The sequence below is a fragment of the Xenopus laevis genome, chromosome 4L, assembly GCF_017654675.1.
Source record: "Xenopus laevis strain J_2021 chromosome 4L, Xenopus_laevis_v10.1, whole genome shotgun sequence".
In the NCBI taxonomy this organism is placed as follows: domain Eukaryota; kingdom Metazoa; phylum Chordata; class Amphibia; order Anura; family Pipidae; genus Xenopus; species Xenopus laevis.
In genome coordinates, this window is record NC_054377.1 from 73,466,292 (window position 1) to 73,486,291 (window position 20,000).

Genomic DNA, 20,000 nt, shown 5'->3' on the forward strand with positions numbered 1-20,000 from the left:
TTTGTGTTGTTGTCGATATACATGTATGCTGCTAAGTTACAATGCAGTAGAAGGTAAAGTTTTATTATTAGAGAGAAAAAAAATCTTTAAAAATTAGAAACCGCTTTCTGGATAAAGGATCCCATACCTGTACCTGTTATACACCGATGATACACTTTTTAATCATCAGCTTTAAATAAATAGGAGAAAATATCCTTTTCCATTACTTAGCACATAACTCCTGCTTGTTTACATATTGGCATTTACAATTACATTTAAATTACTTACAGAAATATTAAATCATTGCAATCTGCGTCTGCAAACACATTTACATTGAAGACAAGCAAACAAGCTCACAATAAGATGGCCAATTTAGCTGAAATTGCAGGATACAAGACCATACAAAAGATACACTATAATAAGATATGACCTTGGAAGCAATCTCTGACTTTTTCTCAATAACCCTTGCTCATTATCTGCAAAGTTAGAGGCCTTTTGTGGCAGGTAATTTTTCTCAGAATAGGAGATTTTTGGCTTTTCAATATTTAATTAGACTTGTTATGATATGAAACTCTTACACATACATGCTCTTCATTTTCAGTTTCTCCTAATTATGCTCATATTCAGATTGGTCAACTTAAAACTCTCTCTCTTACAATTATTTACTCCTCAAAGATCACTCAAAGGAGAAAATATTTTTCACCTTTATGGCTCTTACGTTCCACAAATTGCTTTTCTGGTCTGTTAATTACCCACTTAGAGGATTAGAGTCTGCAGTAATGCTAAGGAACCTGCATTTAGGACACATTTTACAGGATGAAAAAATATATATAAATGGTTTTATGTAAAGTCATTTGGAAGGACAAGCTTTTTTAGTTACTTTTTAGTACCATTTTTTTCCCTGTTTACTTGGAACATATACCGATGCACCCAGCTGTTGTAAAAGAACAAACTTTCCTAAAACCTCACGGACCACATGAGCTCTTACTTGATCCTAATATAAAATATTACACACATTTTCCACTCCTCAATGGAACAAGGTGAGATAGGGGTTGCATTACACTGTCGGCCTAAGGAATTTTGGGAAATGGTTGCATCATTTTCCTTTCAAACTATGGAATCAGGTATGCCCTGTGTTAAAAAAAAATTATATTTCTGGAAGTTCAGTATTTATGCATCTTTTCTACATAAGCCCGGCTGAATGGGCTCATGTCAAGAAGGGGAATATTTTCCCTTGAAGCACCTGTCTTAACAGCAATATGGTTCAGTTATAAAATCATTTTACTAAAAGCCAGAATCCTTTAAAGTTTTTCTTTCTAAGAAGTGTCTTTAAAGGTGTCTTATGCCATACTCTTCTCTAAACTGGAATGACTAGCATAGCTGGCAGCAGAAACCTGCAAACTTCAAACTACCAAAACATCTATTAAGCTTGAATATACTAATTACTAATATGTGTGGAAATTACTGTGGGAAATCTTGCATTGGATCACTGGATCTAAATGTCCGACAGAGGATATACAGTTATATGCAAATGATTTTGTACAAATTTAAAGTCATGCTTTTTAGCCCATACTTTATGAAGGGGCAAGAGCAGCACAGTAGTGATGAGCAGCACAGTAGTGATGGGCGAAAAAATTAACGAAACATCGGAAAAATTCGCAACCTGGCAAAAAAAATTGCAAAATGCATTGAAATCAATGGGCGCCAAAATTATTTTGACGCAAAACAATTTTTACATGAGCGACAAATTTTATATGCACGACTATTTTGTCCAAATGCATTAAAGTCAATGGTCTTTCGAATTATTTTGAGGCGCGACAAATTTTTTTTTGTTGTGTCAAATTTTTTTCGTCTCTGCATATTTTTGCCACAGTTTCGCAAAAACATTTGCAGGCAGCAAAACACAAACATTTCTCAGAAAATCTATGCCTCGCTCATCTCTACACCATAGTTTAATGTATGCATGGAAAAACTGTGGCATAAAGTGTATTCTCTGAGGTTGGGTATGGGACATAACATTAAATCATAGTTAACTTATACTCTTATTTTTCACTTTATACTATTTTAACCCTCATAAATATATCAAAAGGCATAGACAAGTACATAGTGTGTGCTATACATGTCACTAAGTCAAATTAACATTAAATAAAACAAGTGCAATGACCCAAGAAATCAGTGCTGCAACTTAATTTGGCCCTCCCATGGGCCTCCTATGCGCAGCAAAGAAATCTCAGAAAAACGAAGCACTGAGCAAACAGTACCGGGGCTAGTGCATTTTTTTTTTAAAACAAGAGTGCCTGATTGGGTAGCAGATAAGCGTCTAAAATCACTGGACGGTGCCCGACAACTTGGTACTCCTATGTAAGTTTACCTTTCTTTCTCCTTTAAAATAGATGATATTCTTATTACACTAAATATGTCTAGAGTAAGTTGAAAATAGTTATTCTTTCTTAATGGACTGTGTCATCAACTTGTGCACTAAATTCTTGTCAGGAAACATTAACATTCTAATCCTTTTATCAGACTACTTAACACAACAGGGATTCCATGAGTTTACACAATTAGTGCCCCATCGCAGTGTTGCACAATACTAAGTAAATCTGGTCCTATTTAGAACAGCAGTGTTTAGACAGCAGGGAGTGGTTGATAAGAGAACAACATGGAACTGCTAAGACGTTCATAGCAACCAAGCCAAATCTCTTACCATGAAGCAAATAATTTATTACTCAAAATATTATCTCTTTTTATATTTTAGTGTGCAAGCAACTATAGGCATTAAATATTACAACCTTAAAACATAATTATGTAAAACTGTGCTAAATGTAGAAGGAGCAAATTTCATGAAATAAATGCCGATATAATCTCAAATATCAGCCAGGTGGCATCCCCAATGATTAGCAGTAAACTATACTATGATAGTTATTTGGGGAGTAGCATTCAAGCCCCATGGTCATCACTGCCAATGACCTAGAGGGGTTCATGCTGAACTTTTATACAGGTATCCAACCTGAAATAAGGAAAAAATTATAGGTAGAGGGTGTGTATTTCTTTCTATTAAAGGAGAAATGTATGTAGACATTAAAGGGGTTTGCGATAACGTTGAGAACTTTTAGTATGATGTACAGATTGATATTCTCAGACAATTAGCATTTGATTTTAATTTTTTATGGTTTGTGGTTTGAGTTATTTAGATTTTTATTCAGCAGCTCTCCTGGAATATGAATAGTAGAGGGCCTGAATAGAAAGATAAATAATCAAAAGTTTCAATAACAATAAATTTGTAGTTTTGCAGAGTATTTCTATTTTAGAGGGGTCACTGATCCCCAATGGAAAGCTGGAAAAATCTGAAAAAGAAGGAAAATAATTTGAAAAACTATAAAAGAAATAATGAAGACCAATAGAAAAGTTGCTTAGAATTGGCTACTCTTTAACATGCTAAATGTTAAAGTAAGGGTATGAAAGTGCTGCTAATGATGTACCTGGGCATTTATGTGGTTACCTTCTTATACTGGGCACATACAAAAAAGTTAAGCCCTGTAAAAAAAAATATTAGAGCCTGCAAAATAAACTTAATTTATCCTAGCAACTGGAAAGATTTTACACCAGATTATATTTTAAATGGCCACAAAACACCACTTAAACAGTATCACCATAATCATTAACTATAATATTAAATTATAGCATAACATAAATGTAGATTTGACCACATTGAAAACAAATGGGTTAAATGGAATGCACAAGCAGTTTATACTAAACTGGACCAGAATCCTTAATGTAACTAGTGTAATAGCCTCATTTTCTCATGACCTATAAAATGCAAGACTGAAGTGCATTAAATATCAGCTAACACCATGTGCAGGCCTCCGAGTACAAGATTTTGTGCTATGAAGCGGCAAAGACAGGACTCTTCTAAGAAACTAGCACACACTCTTATGTCACTGATATAAACAGGGCAAGCCTACTAAATAATACATAAAAGATACTCAGTGTAAGTGAGAGCATTTGGTTTCAGAGAGATGTTTGTATATTGCTTATTTTTTTTTTCTTTCCAGCCTATATTTAAGATAGGAAATTTGCATCAAATCAAAACATCATTTTGTAAATTGAAGAAAAATTGTAAAAATCTATATACAAAGTCAAATGAAAAAGTTTGGAAACCCCTCTCAGCCTGCATATTAATTTACTCCACTTTCAACTAAAAAGATAACAGTGGTATGGCTTTCATTTCCCAGGGAACTGCATAGAAAAGCACCACACTGGCACACAAGACTTGTGTCTGCAGGGCAAGCCCTTGCAAAAGTTTTACTGCGGTGGTGCAACGTTTCGGGGCTCCGCCCCTTTGTCAAGCATAATGGATACAGGTATGAAGGTACATTTAAGGGCAAGCCTCTTTTGCAGACACAAGTCTTGTGTGCCAGTGTGGTTCTTTTCTATGCAGTTCACTAGGAGGTTGCCGTATCCTCCAATCACTGCGCATATTGCATATTTTCTGTTAATCCAATAAACTGTATGTCACTGCTGAAATACTACTGTTTCCATAAGGCATGTAATATATTAAAAGGAAGTTGCTACTTTGGAAGCTCAGCCAATGATATACAAAACTACAAAGAATTAAGAGGGGTTCCAAAACTTTTTCATATGACTGTATTATATGCAAGAGCGATAAGGTCCTGTCTGAGTAGTCAAGTCACACTTGTACAGGAACTCCTATGAGAATATAATGGATCTATTCCTACAACTCCTCCGGATAAAATAGCTGATGACCAACCGATAACTGAATAATGAACAGAGTTTTATCTTCAGAACCACTCCCTACTTAACTAAGGCTATCAATTATATGTATGAATGCTGAAGCATTTGCAGCCTGAATGGATGGAAACACGTACGTCTCTTTTTTTTATCCAATTTTGTTAAATTAGGACTTCAAATAAATACTCAAAGCAATTAAGTGCATGTCCAAAAAGAGCCATAAACTGCATGGTAAAAAAAAAAAAAAAAAAAAAGCTGGATAATTTTTACTTTCAAATTTCACCTTTAAAACCTGCAGTCAGGGTCAACCATATTCTATAGGGTTCAATCAAAACACTGTTTTTCTGTGAATGTATTCACAAAGGTCACCTTGTTTCCTCTAATACAACTGGGAGCTTACGGTTTAGCAGATGCTAAATTTGCCTTACTAAAACTCTTGCATGCATTTAACATGCAAACATTTACTCTCAAAAAAACAAAACAAAAAAACAATACATTTGTCTTAATAATGGGTGGGGGGAAATTGCACTAGGCATTTTACAATGCTATTAAAAATTACATGTTTCATTATAGATATATAGATATATAGATATATAGATATATAGATATATAATTCAGTGAATGGACCCGCACTCGTTCTTAAAGGTGAAATAAATGTGCTTTTATTCACAGGTTCATTTTCCGGAAATGAACCTGTGAATAAAAGCACATTTATTTCACCTTTAAGAACGAGTGCGGGTCCATTCACTGAATTGTAACATGAAATTTTGACCAACGCACCACCATCAACAGAATTTGAACCGGGAGGAGTGCGTTCACTGTACAAACTTTGTATATATATATATATATATATATATATATATATATATATATATATATATATATATATATACACATACATACATACATACATACATACATACACACACACATATATACATGCAATCTGTGGCTGGAGCTACAAAATAAACATTTGCTGAGGGTTGGTTCTAAAACACTTAAAAAGCTTTGTCCAAAGCATGTTTTGTTAACCACTACCATATTAAAGATTGTTGCTGTTTAGTTAGTGATTGGAATTCTCTTACACTTTAATTTGGGGGTCAGCACAGAACACTGCTTCGAGTCTACACCTCACCTACAACTCCTTACAATCACTACTGCTATATTTTGTTCATCCCAACACCTGCCTTGATAAGGAGATAAGTCCAGGGCTCATGTGTTCTGTGTGTGTAAGTGTTCGCTGTTGTGCCAGTTGAATCACAGGCAATGGAAGAGCGTGCAGGTGTATGTCAAAGTCCTGCCACGTGTTGTCTATTTTACCACAGTAGCACTATGTGCCTATTTAACTGAAGATTACCAATTGGAATTTATACTAGTACTTCCAGTAGTTCCACAAAGTTGTGCAACTGCTTGTGGTAGGCAAAAGTATACTGGAATTCTAGGAACCAATGTGGAAAAACTGCCAATTTATGGTCTTTTTTTTTACTGCTTAAAATAAATGAGACCTTTTGTCTCTTAGTGAGAATAAATTTAATCTGAATGAAGGAATAACATATAAACAGTTAAAAAATTAATTGTTTGAATAATTCTGTCTGTACTTGGATCTAATTTAATATACTCTGTGTTTCCAAATAAGCTTAATTTCCTGAGCCTTTCTAAGATATATAAAACATGTCATGTTTATATGTGTAAAAACATACGCAATCCTGATGGTGTCAACCCTTAAATTAGCATCAACCAAGGTTGGAAGACTACATGAATTACATTAGTCTGCTAGATCTTGGATGTGCAACTCATTTGTGCCTAACTTTTACTCAGAACCCTATTTGCAAGCAAAATATGCAGAGTTCATAGATGAAATATTCAATTTAAAATTTCTGAAGAAATCAAATTCTTTCCATTCTAATTACCATAAAACATGCTTCATCTATGGAATTTTGTGGAATACAGATGACTTGTAAAACTATTAATACCACTGACATGCAGAAATTTTTCAGGTGAAAATATTTGTGATCAGATCATTTTTCCACTGGACAGACGTGTGATGCTCAGATTTAGGAAGTCACAATGTACAATATTTAATACTTATATAAAGATAAACAAAAGCAGAGTTATCTGTTTTAATAGAGCATTGTGGCATTACGGTAACTCTTTTTTTGATAAGCTAATTTAGTTTTTTTTTTTATTTATATTTTTATTTGCATTTTTTTTTTTTTCACATTTGCAAAAACAAACATTACAACTTGCCCACACATAGGCTAATTTAATTTAATTTTCCATAGAGCCATGAACTTTAACAACGGTCTCTAAATGCCACGCAGGAAACCATATCACTATTAATTTCACAGCAACTGTGTGAAGTAAACTATTGCTTCTCAATCTATAGAGCTGCGATTTAGACCTCATAGCTATTTGGCTAACTCTGCAATGTGATACCCAATGCAATTAATTATATTTTTTGATGTTAATAGCCTCTGTCAGTTTCAAGCTGTAATCCTCTTTGATGAATATTTAAATTATATTTGAATAAAAATAATCTTGGTTACATTTCATATTCAGAAATGATCACAGCTTATTAAAGGTCTTCTCAGCCAACAGAGAGATAAAGAGAGATAAAGGACTGGAGCATTGTACTATAAACTAAAGAACATATAACCTGCATATATTAGAGAAAAAACAGAGAGACATGTGCCAGCAGTACAAAAATTAACCCGAAATGGAGCAGCCTATAAATAAGCTGACACTAGCATCAATATTTTTCATGTAATGTAATCAATGCTTTGCATTAAAGGAAAACTAAACCCTAAAAATGAATATGGCTAAAAATGCCATATTTTATATACTGAACTTATTGCACCAGCCTAAAGTTTCAGCTTCTCAATAGCAGCAATGATCCAGGACTTCAAATTTGTTAGAGGAGGTCACCATCTTGGAAAGTATCTGTGACACTCACATGCGCAGTGGGCTCTGAGCAGCTGTTGAGAAGCTAAGCTTAGGGCAGGGGTCCCCAACGGCCAGGTCCTTGCAAAAAAATCCTAACCCTTTACACCGGTCCCTGGGGCAAAAAAGGTTGAGGACCGCTGGCTTAGGGGATGTCACAAATAATCAAGCAGAAAATTAGGTTGGCCTGTAATATAAGATGATGCTACAAGGTATTAAATTCTGATGCTAGTTGCACTGGTTTCTGTGCTGTCATGTACTAATTATCTGCATTAATTATTAATCAGTCTTATATAGTGACATTTATATTCTATGTGTACTGTATATTTTGAGTCTGTCCCTAAGCTCAGTAACTGACAGCATCACAGAGCATGTGCAGTGAATCAGCAGAAAAGAAGATGGGGAGCTACTGGGGGATCTTCAGAGATGTAAAGATCTTCCCTGCTAAAGGGCTGTGGTTGCCTTGGGCTGGTATAGAAGCCCAAAATATAACGTAAAACATTTCTAGACTACTTTTTTAGTTAAGCTTTATTTCTCCTTTAAAGTGATCTCTTTTATTATTGATGGGTCCAACATTAATTTTACAGGTATGTATTCAAAGAGTGGAACTGGACGTTGCAGTGCATTCCCGAGTCAAAGATCGCTCAGTTCAGTGTAAGATTAAAAGTATCCGTCTTTATTATTACATTAAAAGGGAAAAAAATAGCCCCGGAGACCTTGGCCTGTTTTTTTCCCCTTTTTGTTGAATGTAATAATAAAGACGGATACCTTTAATCTTACACGAAACTGAACGATCTTTGACTCCGGAGTGCGCTGCAATGTCCAGTTTCCCTTGGGGAAATTGCCTCCTTAGCGCCAGACTAGGGGTGGCAGCACCCGGGTCACACTACAAAGTGGGTAAGCCAATCCATACATAATTACTTATGGGAGATTGAACATTTGAATGATTTGTGCCACGAGTGGATCTGACCAGAATAATAAGAGCAAGGTTCGGAGCAAAATGCACCCGAACAACTTCATTTGAACGGTTAGCAGTGACTGAGCCCAGTAAACTGTTTAATAATAGGATTGGTGGTGAATAGGAGTTTACTTGAGAAATCCGAAAAAGGTGCTGGACTTTTTTTGTATATATTTGTATTCAAAGAGTGCATGCTATTCCTTTTTTTATGTTGTGTATACGTCGGTCAACACCTTAATCAGGTAAAAATAACTTTCTAAGGTCTACCCCCCTTAAAGATTTTCTTGTTTCAATAATTGACGTGATAATTGCATAAGAATTACAATTTCGAAACACCATACTTTTCTGTGTATGAAACCAATTTAAATTATAATTTATTATAAAACTAATAAATTCATTCTATTCCACATGTTTATCTACAAATGTATCACAGTTTGACAAAGATAATGCTTTTAAGACAGTTTTCCAATTGGAAATTCAAGCCACATCGCCATGACACCTTCCATTCAGCAGACACTCTAGTGAGCATTTAGGGGTTGAAAAGCACCGGTACTGGTGATGACTGACTTCCCGATTAAAGCCAATCACACATACCAATGGAATTGATGTCTAGTTGTTTTTTATTCAGAATTTCCATATCATTCCTAGTGCTGGCATGAAAGACACCTACTCAAAAAATAAAATTCTGTATTCACATTACTTTCCCTTTGTTTATATAAATGCAATAAAATAATGTGTATTTCCCTTAAAGAATGAGGGTTTGGTAACTACTCATCAGTAGTGTGACAGGTGCCTTACTGCTCAAACGCTTCTGGATAGCAGCATTAGGCAAATTTTGTTAAACTACTGTATTACAAGGTAAAGCTGCCCTAGCTTGAGGAAACCACTGTGGGATTTCTAAATTCGATTTGACCTTTTCATATGAGAAGGACAAAGTGTCACTTCACTCACAGAAAATGTGTTATTCTTATTATGCTGCTTCCTCTCAAGCCTTGCTGTAAAATATGAAAACAAGATCCTTCAAGTCAAGTGCTTTCATGGCACATATATTCTTCACCCTGAAGAGCATGATACAGCAAGGGAGGAGGGAGAGATTATAATGCAAGTAGCTGGGAACAGGGTGGGGATTATGCAAGTAAAACTGATATGGGCTACAAGAAGTTCACACATACACTGATTGCGACCAATATTTCTCTAAGGAGTCGGTTTGTTCTCCCTGTGATGCTTTTCCCCCAACTTTTCAAAAACATACAGGAAAGTTAATTGGCTCCCAATAAAAGTGGCCAGTATGTAAATGCGAGAGCCCCCTTAGAGTGAAAGTTACAAAAGCTACCAAGGACAAAAGGTAGCAATAATAGTGCTATAATAAAGAATTATAATAATGTTGAGAGTGTTGAGGAAATTATGTTGTCAGGGCTTGCTAGACTGATCAGAAAGAACCAATTATCGCATAAGGGACATCTTGTTTTTCTCCATCTTTGGGGGGGAAAAGCAGGAAACAACCATGTGCCACTAAGATTGTGCTTCCATGCAACCTTCTTAAGGGTCACACTTGTGTGATGCTCCCTTCAATTGAAACTGTGCAACCGGTAGATAAAGTATCACTTGTAGAAACTAAGATAAGTGGGGGTCTGTCTTCGGTGTCCTGCACTGTGAGAAGTGGAACATCAGCTCATGGTCATAAGATTAAAGTTTTGTTTATTAGAGGATTTAGTTGTCATTTTAAGTGATAGTGACACAATTAACATTTCACATTATAGTGTCACGATAGCTTCACAAAAGCTTACTGTCTCTGACACCACCTTCCTATCTGTGACACTCTGACACCTCTTCATCCATGACTGCAGTGCTAGTGACATGGATTTTGGACATGGTATAATAGACTTGGGCGTTGTATTGATGATACTGACTTTGTCAGTATTGAATTAAAGGTGGAAAGTGTATAATAAAATAATTATCATTTCCAACTGTCATTTTATTTTTGAATAAAGCACAAAATAAATCACAAGTAACTGCATGGCAGTTTGTTTAAACAAATGTAAATTAGACAAATTAGCAGACCAGAAACATATAATCATGAAGTATAAATATATTTACCTCTGTGACATTATTTTATATGCATCTGGAAGATGACAGTCTGTATTTTCCATCTGAAAGGGATCAGCATCACAGATCTTGTCATCTGTGCGGCCGTAGTTGGCACTTTCTACCATGATGACATCACTCCCAGGACATCTAAGATCAATGGGATACCCTTCACAAGCTAGTTCTCTTCGTACTAAACCGAATGGTAGAGCTGCCCGGCTGAAAGCTGGAAAAGAGAATGGATAGAAAGTATTAATTTAAAAAATACATTAAAATATATAAGGTGCGGCAAATAAAAAAAATAAACATTATTTATTCTTCTTCTTCCAGGTCAAGAATTTTATTTGTTTTCTGTTCAGACATTCCAAATAAATGCTAAAAATTATATTAAAACTATATTTATAATTTTGAACATCAAAAAGTCACAAACAAAAATCAATAACCACTGCAGTCAAAAACAGATAAACCTCCTATTTTGACATTAGTCATAGAACACACAATCGTCAAGATAATTCCCCATTAAACTGTTTTTCCGCTTACTATGTCTACTATGTCTTTAAGAAAATTGTTGTGAACAAAAGCTAACCTTATTTACAAATGATATATATATATATATATATATATATATATATATATATATATATATATATATATATATATAGATATATATATAGATATATAGATATATATAGATATATATATATAAAATACAAATATATAAATATATAAAATACTCTCCAGCGCATAAAATCCTGTCATTGCCAACTGCCAGAAGCAAATATCTCTTTCAAAGCCATACATCTAATTCAAGCAATATGTGACAATCTTCTAAGTGAGGGTGCACCACTCGGCCCCACCAAACAAGACTATTGTGTATAGTCACAGCTGGTTATTGCATATACTATTCCAAACAAAGTCTCTAAACGGAAAAAGGTTTTAAAAAAAGTTTAGCTTGCAAGTCAGTTGATCCGAGAGAATACATTTAGTGCTAATGAAGTAAATATACTGTATATATGGTATAAAGTGCATATACTATAATGTATGTTTACTCTGTCCTAGCGTTCAACACAATGATCACGCTGTACCTAAGAATGTGTTTGTGAGCTTTTTTCGGATTCAATGGAGTTAATCAGAAATAATTATATAACCACAAATGCATTTCTTCTGAGCACCCAATTTTTAGCTTTCTTTTTCTGGAAAGGGGAGTTTGGAGTGATAAAACTTTTTCACATTATTCACACTTGTGGTTAAAAAAAGAATAATTTAATGAAATCCCTGCATCAAAACAACTATAATGTTAATAAATTAGTCTCCGTCAATTTGCATTTCTGAAGAGCAAAAACAATGTTACCATTCTTTATTTTCAGTTTGTTCTGATCACAACTTTACTTTCCAGCTCTCTGCTAGATTATTCCCTTTGGCATTCCTCTTCTGCTTTGTTTGGCTCAATGACAATGTCTCTTGTTGCATTAAACCTTGGGGATTTCATCTCTGTAACCCACTACACACATGCTATTCCGAATAATATATCTACTTATCATTAGCAAGAAAATGCATTGTTAGAGAAGTTTTTATTTAACATTAGTACCTGGATCACTTACATTTGAAAAGTCATAGTGTGCGTATACCACAACAACACAAGTCTGTGCATATCTAAAAATCCTTTCTGCAAATTAAAGAATATAGATCTAGCTTGTACTTTATCTACCTGAAACAAAAATTCATTTTAGAAAAAGGCACCATTCAGCACACTACACTGTAACCTAGTCTGGAATTTTCAATGTGTGGGGGAGGACATAAAGAGGAAAAAGGAGATAAAATCAATACAGCAGTTAAGTATAGGGGATACAGCTAAATCACACTGGCCCAACAGGCTGCAAAAAATATTCACAGAGCATTAACTCTTTGTGTGTTTTTTCGTTACACAGCTGTTTTTCTGATTCATCACAGATCAGCCACTAGCCCCATTTGCTGGATGAATGACTGCAGTAAATAACCACTATTCAAGCTGGACGGACACCAGACTTACATGTGTTTTCATTCAATGGGTAAAACAGGATAACCAGATATGCAACAAAATGAGATGGATATGTGTGATTCAATGCCTCAGCAAGCATTAGGAAAACATTCCGTCCTATTTTTTATGTAATTTGAAAAATAGCAATTCAAGATGCTGCTGGATTTTTTTTCCTTTCTTTTTTAGCTGACTTGTGGATTTTTTTTTATCCCTACCACTCTGTGCAAATAAAAGACAATAAGCATGACATATAAAAGCATGCTGACCACACCTTCATGACCTTTCTTCTTCCCAAAGACTATGCAGGGAGAGGATTGTATGGAGAAATCACACCTCATCCTGTTTTTGTCCCTGAAGACAGAGTATTAGTTTAGATCTTGGTTTCCTGGTTACAAGTCCCCCTCTAGAAAAACACTGGTGTTTATCAAGGTAGCGCCTCTCTCTTTATGACTGACTGCATGACTTACAGCTAGTTGTTTGTATAGATTATAATGGGGATAGATGTCGCCTTCTCATTAATCAGTGTATTTTAAAAGGAGTGCAGCAGTCAAAGACATACTAACATTTACAATCATCTAGCAATACTTCATCAAATGCGTTGCTTCTCCTGTAGCCAAGTTTGAAATATATTGCTGCAAACCAAAATATATTGTCACATTTTGTGATGCTTCCAAATATGACAAGATGATGTACATGTTATGATATTTAGCACAAAGCTAAATCGCTGGAGAACAGAACTATAATGCCAATGTTGTTTAATTGCCTCAAAATATAAACCTGGCATGCGTACCCATTTTCAGGCTGTCCGAAATGTAAGAGAGGATATTTCAAGCTGATTGCTTAACACTTCAAATTGAAGTGAATCTGTGACTTTCGATGTGAGCTATATATTAGCTTCAGCCACAAATCACAGCTGGTGACAGAAAATGCAGCCTTATTTTTGTTCTAATTTATAAACAGTAATCACATTTGCTCATTATAATGAATCAAGTTGTTCTAGAAACTGCTGCCCTGCCAAATGGCAAAGATAAAAGGCTGCACCAGACAAAATTCTATATATTTATGTGTGATAGGTGCGGTGCATTCCTACATGAAAAGCACGCACACGCCTTAAACGTCCACAGAACGTCAACCTATTCTATGAACATTGAATGGATGATGGGAGCATTGTAGAAGGACAGCAACTACAATACCTTTTCATAACTCATTTGGACACTGGATAATGTATATTGTGACAGATTGCATCAGAAACAGATGCATTTGTACTGTGTCTACAATGTAATCAGCATTCAAAACTCATTCACACATTCAAGGTGCTTACTGTGTGTGGGGGGGGGAGTGTATTCTGTGTACCGGTATATTGGCTAAAGCAAAGGCTTTAGCCAAACATTCAATTTTGTATACTCCTATCTTAAAATTCATATTCATCTTCCTACCTAGTCTGCAGTTATATTTCCATACCTCCCAACATTTTGGAAATAAAAAGAGGGACACATTTTTGACCACGCCCATTTTGCGACCACACCCTTAATTACCATGTTCATTTTACAAAATTTAGCAGGTTATGAAAGTTTGAACATATTTGTGGGTTTTTCCCCCATTTATAACAATTTTGCTAATGAAGGTGAATTGCCCTTTAAGCTGTGATTCTAACTTCTCCCAAGAGACCTTCTTATATTGTTACTTATTTGCATCTCAACATTGTTATCAAAGTATCTTATCTGCAGCTGTGGTTGTTCTGGGCTCTCTGCCAAATGCCAATTAAGTTACAAACATTGTTTCTCTTTCTGCCTGTTCAGTGCAGAGAAAATCAGGACTTTCCAGTACAAATGAGGGACTGCGGGTTGAGCTGTCAAAAGAGGGACTGTCCCTCTGAAAACGGGAGAGTTACAAATAAAAAGGCAAATACAAATTCTATGTTAAAATGATAGATAGGGTGTAGGGTTAGCAGACAATAAAGAAAGCGCATATATAGTCACTGGACTTCAAAGAAAACTGTTAAATCCAAATCATTATACTTCCAGTTTGAAGTAATCTACAACTGCCAATATCCCAGAAACCACTACAATAGAAAATTTAAATTGCAAAAATGCTTAGAGAACCACTCTTAGTTTACATAAATTCATTTTTAGGTTTAGATGTTTATGCTTCATATGAATGGGAAACAAGGGATAACTAAATGTACATACAACTGTATACTTAATGCCATTACTTGCACACCAGTATTACCAAAAAGGCAAATCCTTAGGGAAAACTAAAACAAACTGTAGAGGTGACAGATTCGACTTTCTCAAAAGGCCGAGAATCAGCTACGTGTGACCACAGTCTAAAGGGCATATTTATTATATTAGTGGATAATACAGTACACATTGCCTTTATGTCATAACTGGCACATCAATATTTCCAAAAGGAAAATCCTTAGGGAAAATTAAAAATGACTATATAGAAGCCCATTAAGGCAAAAAAAAAAAAAAAAAAAAAAATCATCATAAATACTGATAACAATTAGCACTTGTCATGAATTTGCAGAAAAAAAGTCAATGTATTTGGCCAGAAATAGGTTTCAAGTAGCCTCTTATAATTATTTTAGAGCATTTTAGCCATCTAGCACCAAATCATCTGACAAATACCAAAGAAAAGTTGGAAGGTTACGACTAACTGAAATCACATTCAAACAATCTAGGGATTTGGTCACAAATATAATCAATTTACTTTTGTATGTAGGGGAGTAAGTTTATAGGGATTGCAGTCACAGTGCATCATCAATCACAATATAAACTTAAAGGTAGCAACTTTAAAACTGAATGAAGATTTGAAGAAAAATAAATGTTTACTGCAAAGTTAATCTGCTCTTCATACAATATGTTTAATGGTATTCTCAACCAGTGACAAATATACAGACGCAAATATATATATATATTTTTTTTTAACTACATTCAAACATCTTTGTGGATTCTTAGGTCATATATTTATATTCCAATAAAAAAAAAAGAATGTTGATTATAAAAGCCCAAATGAAATTCCCATTCTGTACTTCAAAAGTACTTACCCACAAGGAAACAAAGTATCACCTTAATATGACCTTCTGGTATTTGTTATTGTTAAAAGGCAGCAATTAATCATGAGAGAATTCCATTATTTTTATTTCTCTTGTGCTGAAATTCCCAGTGCAACATTCCAGTGAGCTAAGTGGAGATCTGGACTTGTCACTATTTTAATGCTCCTTTAGGGGATAGTTGATCGGTAGCCATAACAATGCTATTCAAATTTGGACGTGACAGACCTTACGGAAATCCCTTCCTCTAATTAAATCAAGAGAACGAGAGTCTGAAGTGGTAAATAATAAATCACAAAGAATCCTCACAATCGTGTAGTCATGGAAACCAGTGTGCCTCATAATTACTGTGATCCCCACCTTGCCCTTTCTGACACCAAGCCATATCCTGCATTCAGGTCATAGACTGAGAAAGTAGCTTTTCTATTCCTCTCAGGCAATCATGTAACATGCATTGAGCATGACTGAACGGGGCCATGCTACCAAACAAATGTTTCATTCAAGGCCATCCTTTTTTGTATCAGCAGACAGTAATTAACTAGCAAGCTGCAGTATATTCACATGAAGCCCTCTGCTGGAAGCACAGCAATTCATAGTTGCCCGGTGGGTTGCTAAAAGGTTGCACTCATTCAATGCAGAAAATCCCCACTACAACTCAAATACTTCTACAGCATTTATCAATATAAATGTTGTATTTTTAAATTGATCTGTACATTTTCCCCAAAACATAATTACCTATGAAAAAGAAAGCATAAGGGAACTGCAATCAAGTCGTTTCTGTTGAGAAAATCACTTTGTGCGGGAAGATCACTTGTAAAAAGAATGTTTTTACCTGAACATATTTCTTAATAACCACAGACAAGAGTTTAAAGTTCCCAAATATAATGTAAATAACAGCTGAAAACAGAAGCTTCTTTTGCATAAGATTACCGCATATTGAACAACCTATTTTCAGATATAGCATGATTAAACTGTCTTGTGGTTCTTTACTCCAACTGAAAAATGAGGCATTTGTCCCTATGGAACAAACTGAATACACGTGAAGCTGTTTCAAGATAGAGATATTTTGCATAATGAAAAGGAATGTTTTACAGACAGTAATGAAACCTTTATGAATTATTTATTGCAACTTATTATGTTTGGTATGTCATAAGTAGGCCTCCACGGGGTTAGGGAGCATTTTATTGTGAACTGAAACTCATGATGCACCCTGGTGGTAAATCCAGTTTTGGGTAAAAGGGTTAGTGTTTGTACAAATCCATTTATGTGACATTATAATACCCTATGGTTCATGTAAAAATATATGGCACAGGGTTCTACAGGTTTTTGTTTTTTGATAAACTTGCAGCTTTTTTTTTTCTAAATCTAGTATGTACCTATATGGACAATATGAAAACCATTATTAAAGGGGACCTGTCACCCAGACATAAAAAGTTGTATGGTAAAAGGCTTTTTCAAACTGAACATGAAACACAAATGATTGTATTTATGAGCATCCATACCTGTTACAAGCCCATTAAAAAATATTAGCTGTCAATCGTGTATTGCCTGCCCCACCTTTATACCTTAGACATAGGGGCGGAGCAGAAAATTACTTTCACTTTCTATTCTGCACTTCCTAGATGTCACTGCACTCCCCCTCCTTCCTTGCCATCTAATTTTGTAACCAGTGCATGGGCATGTGTTTCAGGTCCCCCATTCTGGTGCATAAACAATGCATAAGGCAATGCTTGCCTTACTAACAGTGTTTACAAAATGACGCATGCCTGCTTGCTGTGATTGTGAATTCCCAGACTAAAGGGAAAAAAGATTTAAATAATTTATACAGTATAAGTAAAGTTTAATTTGCTTGCCTAACATGGTAAAATAGGATTTTGATTTTTTAGGGTTACAGGTCCCTTTGAGGGTGAATCATTCATTACATATTTGACCAAGCAAGTATGGACTGTTTCCAGGATAGACAAACTACCTTTATATAAATCTCCCAGCATCTAACAGCTGTTACATGAACATCTGTAAGAAAAGCATTAATTTGATTATCAAGATTTAAAATAAAGAAATGAAAGCAAGTTGTCAGTACAACATCATGCAGGTCTTTTAGAACGCCTCCTATGATTGTTCATGTGCGACCCATCTTTTTGCAGTGAGGCTCATGCAGCACCCGTCTGTGTGTTTGGGGATGAGCTTTGTTTAGCAAGGAGGGGTACACATTTGCTCCTGGTGCTTGTCATACTCCATTAATGCCACTCGGATTTGTCTTTGTTCTGACAGTGGCAAACAGCTGCTTGTAAATGAACCACGGCCCCTAGGCTGCCTCCTATTATTCTACACTTTTGTTTGACAAGGTCACCTGCTGTGGGGATTTTTTGGGGGGAGAACAAAAAGTTTGCTGCTAGCAATACTACTTAAACCACAAACTCAATTTGACTGTTCTACTTTTGCAATAACATTTTCAACAAAACACAACTAACAGTATCTTTCTACACAGAGTAACACAATAGGTAGATTTTTTTGATCACTTTTTTATTATTGAAATTTACTGATGGCAGAATAAAGCATGGATTTATTTGCAAAACAGGATTAGAAAAACAGATTTTATACTGCATGTCTACAGCTTCAATAAAATGTTCACACAGGGAATACTTTGTCATAATCTGGATTTGAGCCATGTATGTTTGGAGGGCATTTCTAAGACATATTCTGATTATACAAAGAATGCTATTCATTTTAAATAACAGATTTAAACTATAAGGGTATATTCATCTCTGATTGGGGCAGTTATGCATCCATTGCCCAGCAACTCCCAATTAAAAACAGCCTGCACAAAAACTACTGCCAGGATTTACATTGTCACTACAGTTATAAGATCTGGAATGCTTAGCACCTTTCTGGAATTTTTTTCACCATACCTTAAAGGAGAAGGAAAGATATGGAGGCATTTTAATGCCAATAGATAAGCTGCGATATTGCAAGTTAGAATGTTATAGTTATTCTGTACAATGCTTTGCCATACCTGAGTAAAAAGCCAGATTTTTTGTGATTTATTAAACTGAAAATCCGGCATCTCAGAGCTATCGAGTTTGTTGTGGTTTTCGGGCAAAAATCAAAAAAAATCAGGTGGAAAATCCGAAAAAGGTGTTCAAATTTACATGATTTTTAAGATGTTTTCCCTACACTCGACTTTTTGGGAAAATGTATTGATAAATAAGGGGGAATAACCTATGTAGATTTGGTCAGAGTATATTTCAGAAGATAATTAAAGAGATAAATTGGGATTTTGATAAATAACCCCCTTGATGTCATTTAAAGGAAAACTATACCCCCAAAATGAATACTTAAGCAACAGATAGTTTATATCAAATTGAATGACATATTAAAGAATCTTACCAAACTGGAATATATATTTACATAAATATTGCCCTTTTACATCTCTTGCCTTGAACCACCATTTCGTGACTCTATCTGTGCTGCCTTTAGAGATCACCTGACCAGAAATACTACAACACTAACTGTAACATGAAGAAGTGTGGAAGCAAAAGGCAGAACTCTGTCTGTTAATTGGCTCATGTGACCTTACGTGGTTTGTATGTGTACACAGTGAATCTTACGATCTCAGGGGGCGGACCTTATTTTTTAAAATGGCAATTTTCTATTTATGATTACCCAATGGCACATACTACTAAAAAAGTATATTATTATGATAATGGTTCATTTACATGAAGCAGGGTTTTACACATGAGCTGTTTTACTCAGTATCTTTTAATAGAGACCTACATTGTTTGGGGGGTATAGTTTTCCTATAACTAATTTAAATTTTTTGCATAATTTCAATAAACATTGCGCACAATGGCTATATGTTTACATACAGATTTATTTATATTAGGGCCAGTTTAAAAGTAAAAGATTTTGAACAGGAAAACATTCTGGTTGAAAGAATATGGTTCAATGGCACACACCACAATAAGCAAAGCAAAGAAACTGCATGAAAACACACACTGGAAAAGGATGTAACAGCAATGCCTTTGGTAGAAAGTAGAAAAAGACTGAAGAGAATAATTGCAAATACAAAATAAAATGCAAATAATAATAGATTATGGTAAACCAATAAAAATGGTAATGAGAATGGGGGTAGTGTGGAGAGACTAAGATGCCTTTTTATTTCAGAGGATAGATAATAAAATGTGTAGGTGGGATTAGGTTAGTTTGAGCCATATAGT

The 20,000-nt window shown here is 35.0% G+C and overlaps 1 protein-coding gene across 36 annotated transcripts in view; it reads right to left on the reverse strand.

Moving 5' to 3' along the window:
* adgrl2.L (adhesion G protein-coupled receptor L2 L homeolog) overlaps positions 1-20,000 on the reverse strand; it is a 122,268-nt gene that overhangs the window by 47,116 nt on the left and 55,152 nt on the right. For all 36 annotated transcript variants that reach the window (XR_005966995.1, XR_005966994.1, XM_041590304.1 and 33 more), the window contains exon 3: positions 10,724-10,937. Coding sequence is in view for 34 of the 36 variants with exons in the window: in XM_041590304.1 (XP_041446238.1) it covers positions 10,724-10,937 (214 nt within the window). In the remaining 2 variants the exon portion in view is untranslated. The remainder of the gene's footprint in view (positions 1-10,723; positions 10,938-20,000) is intronic.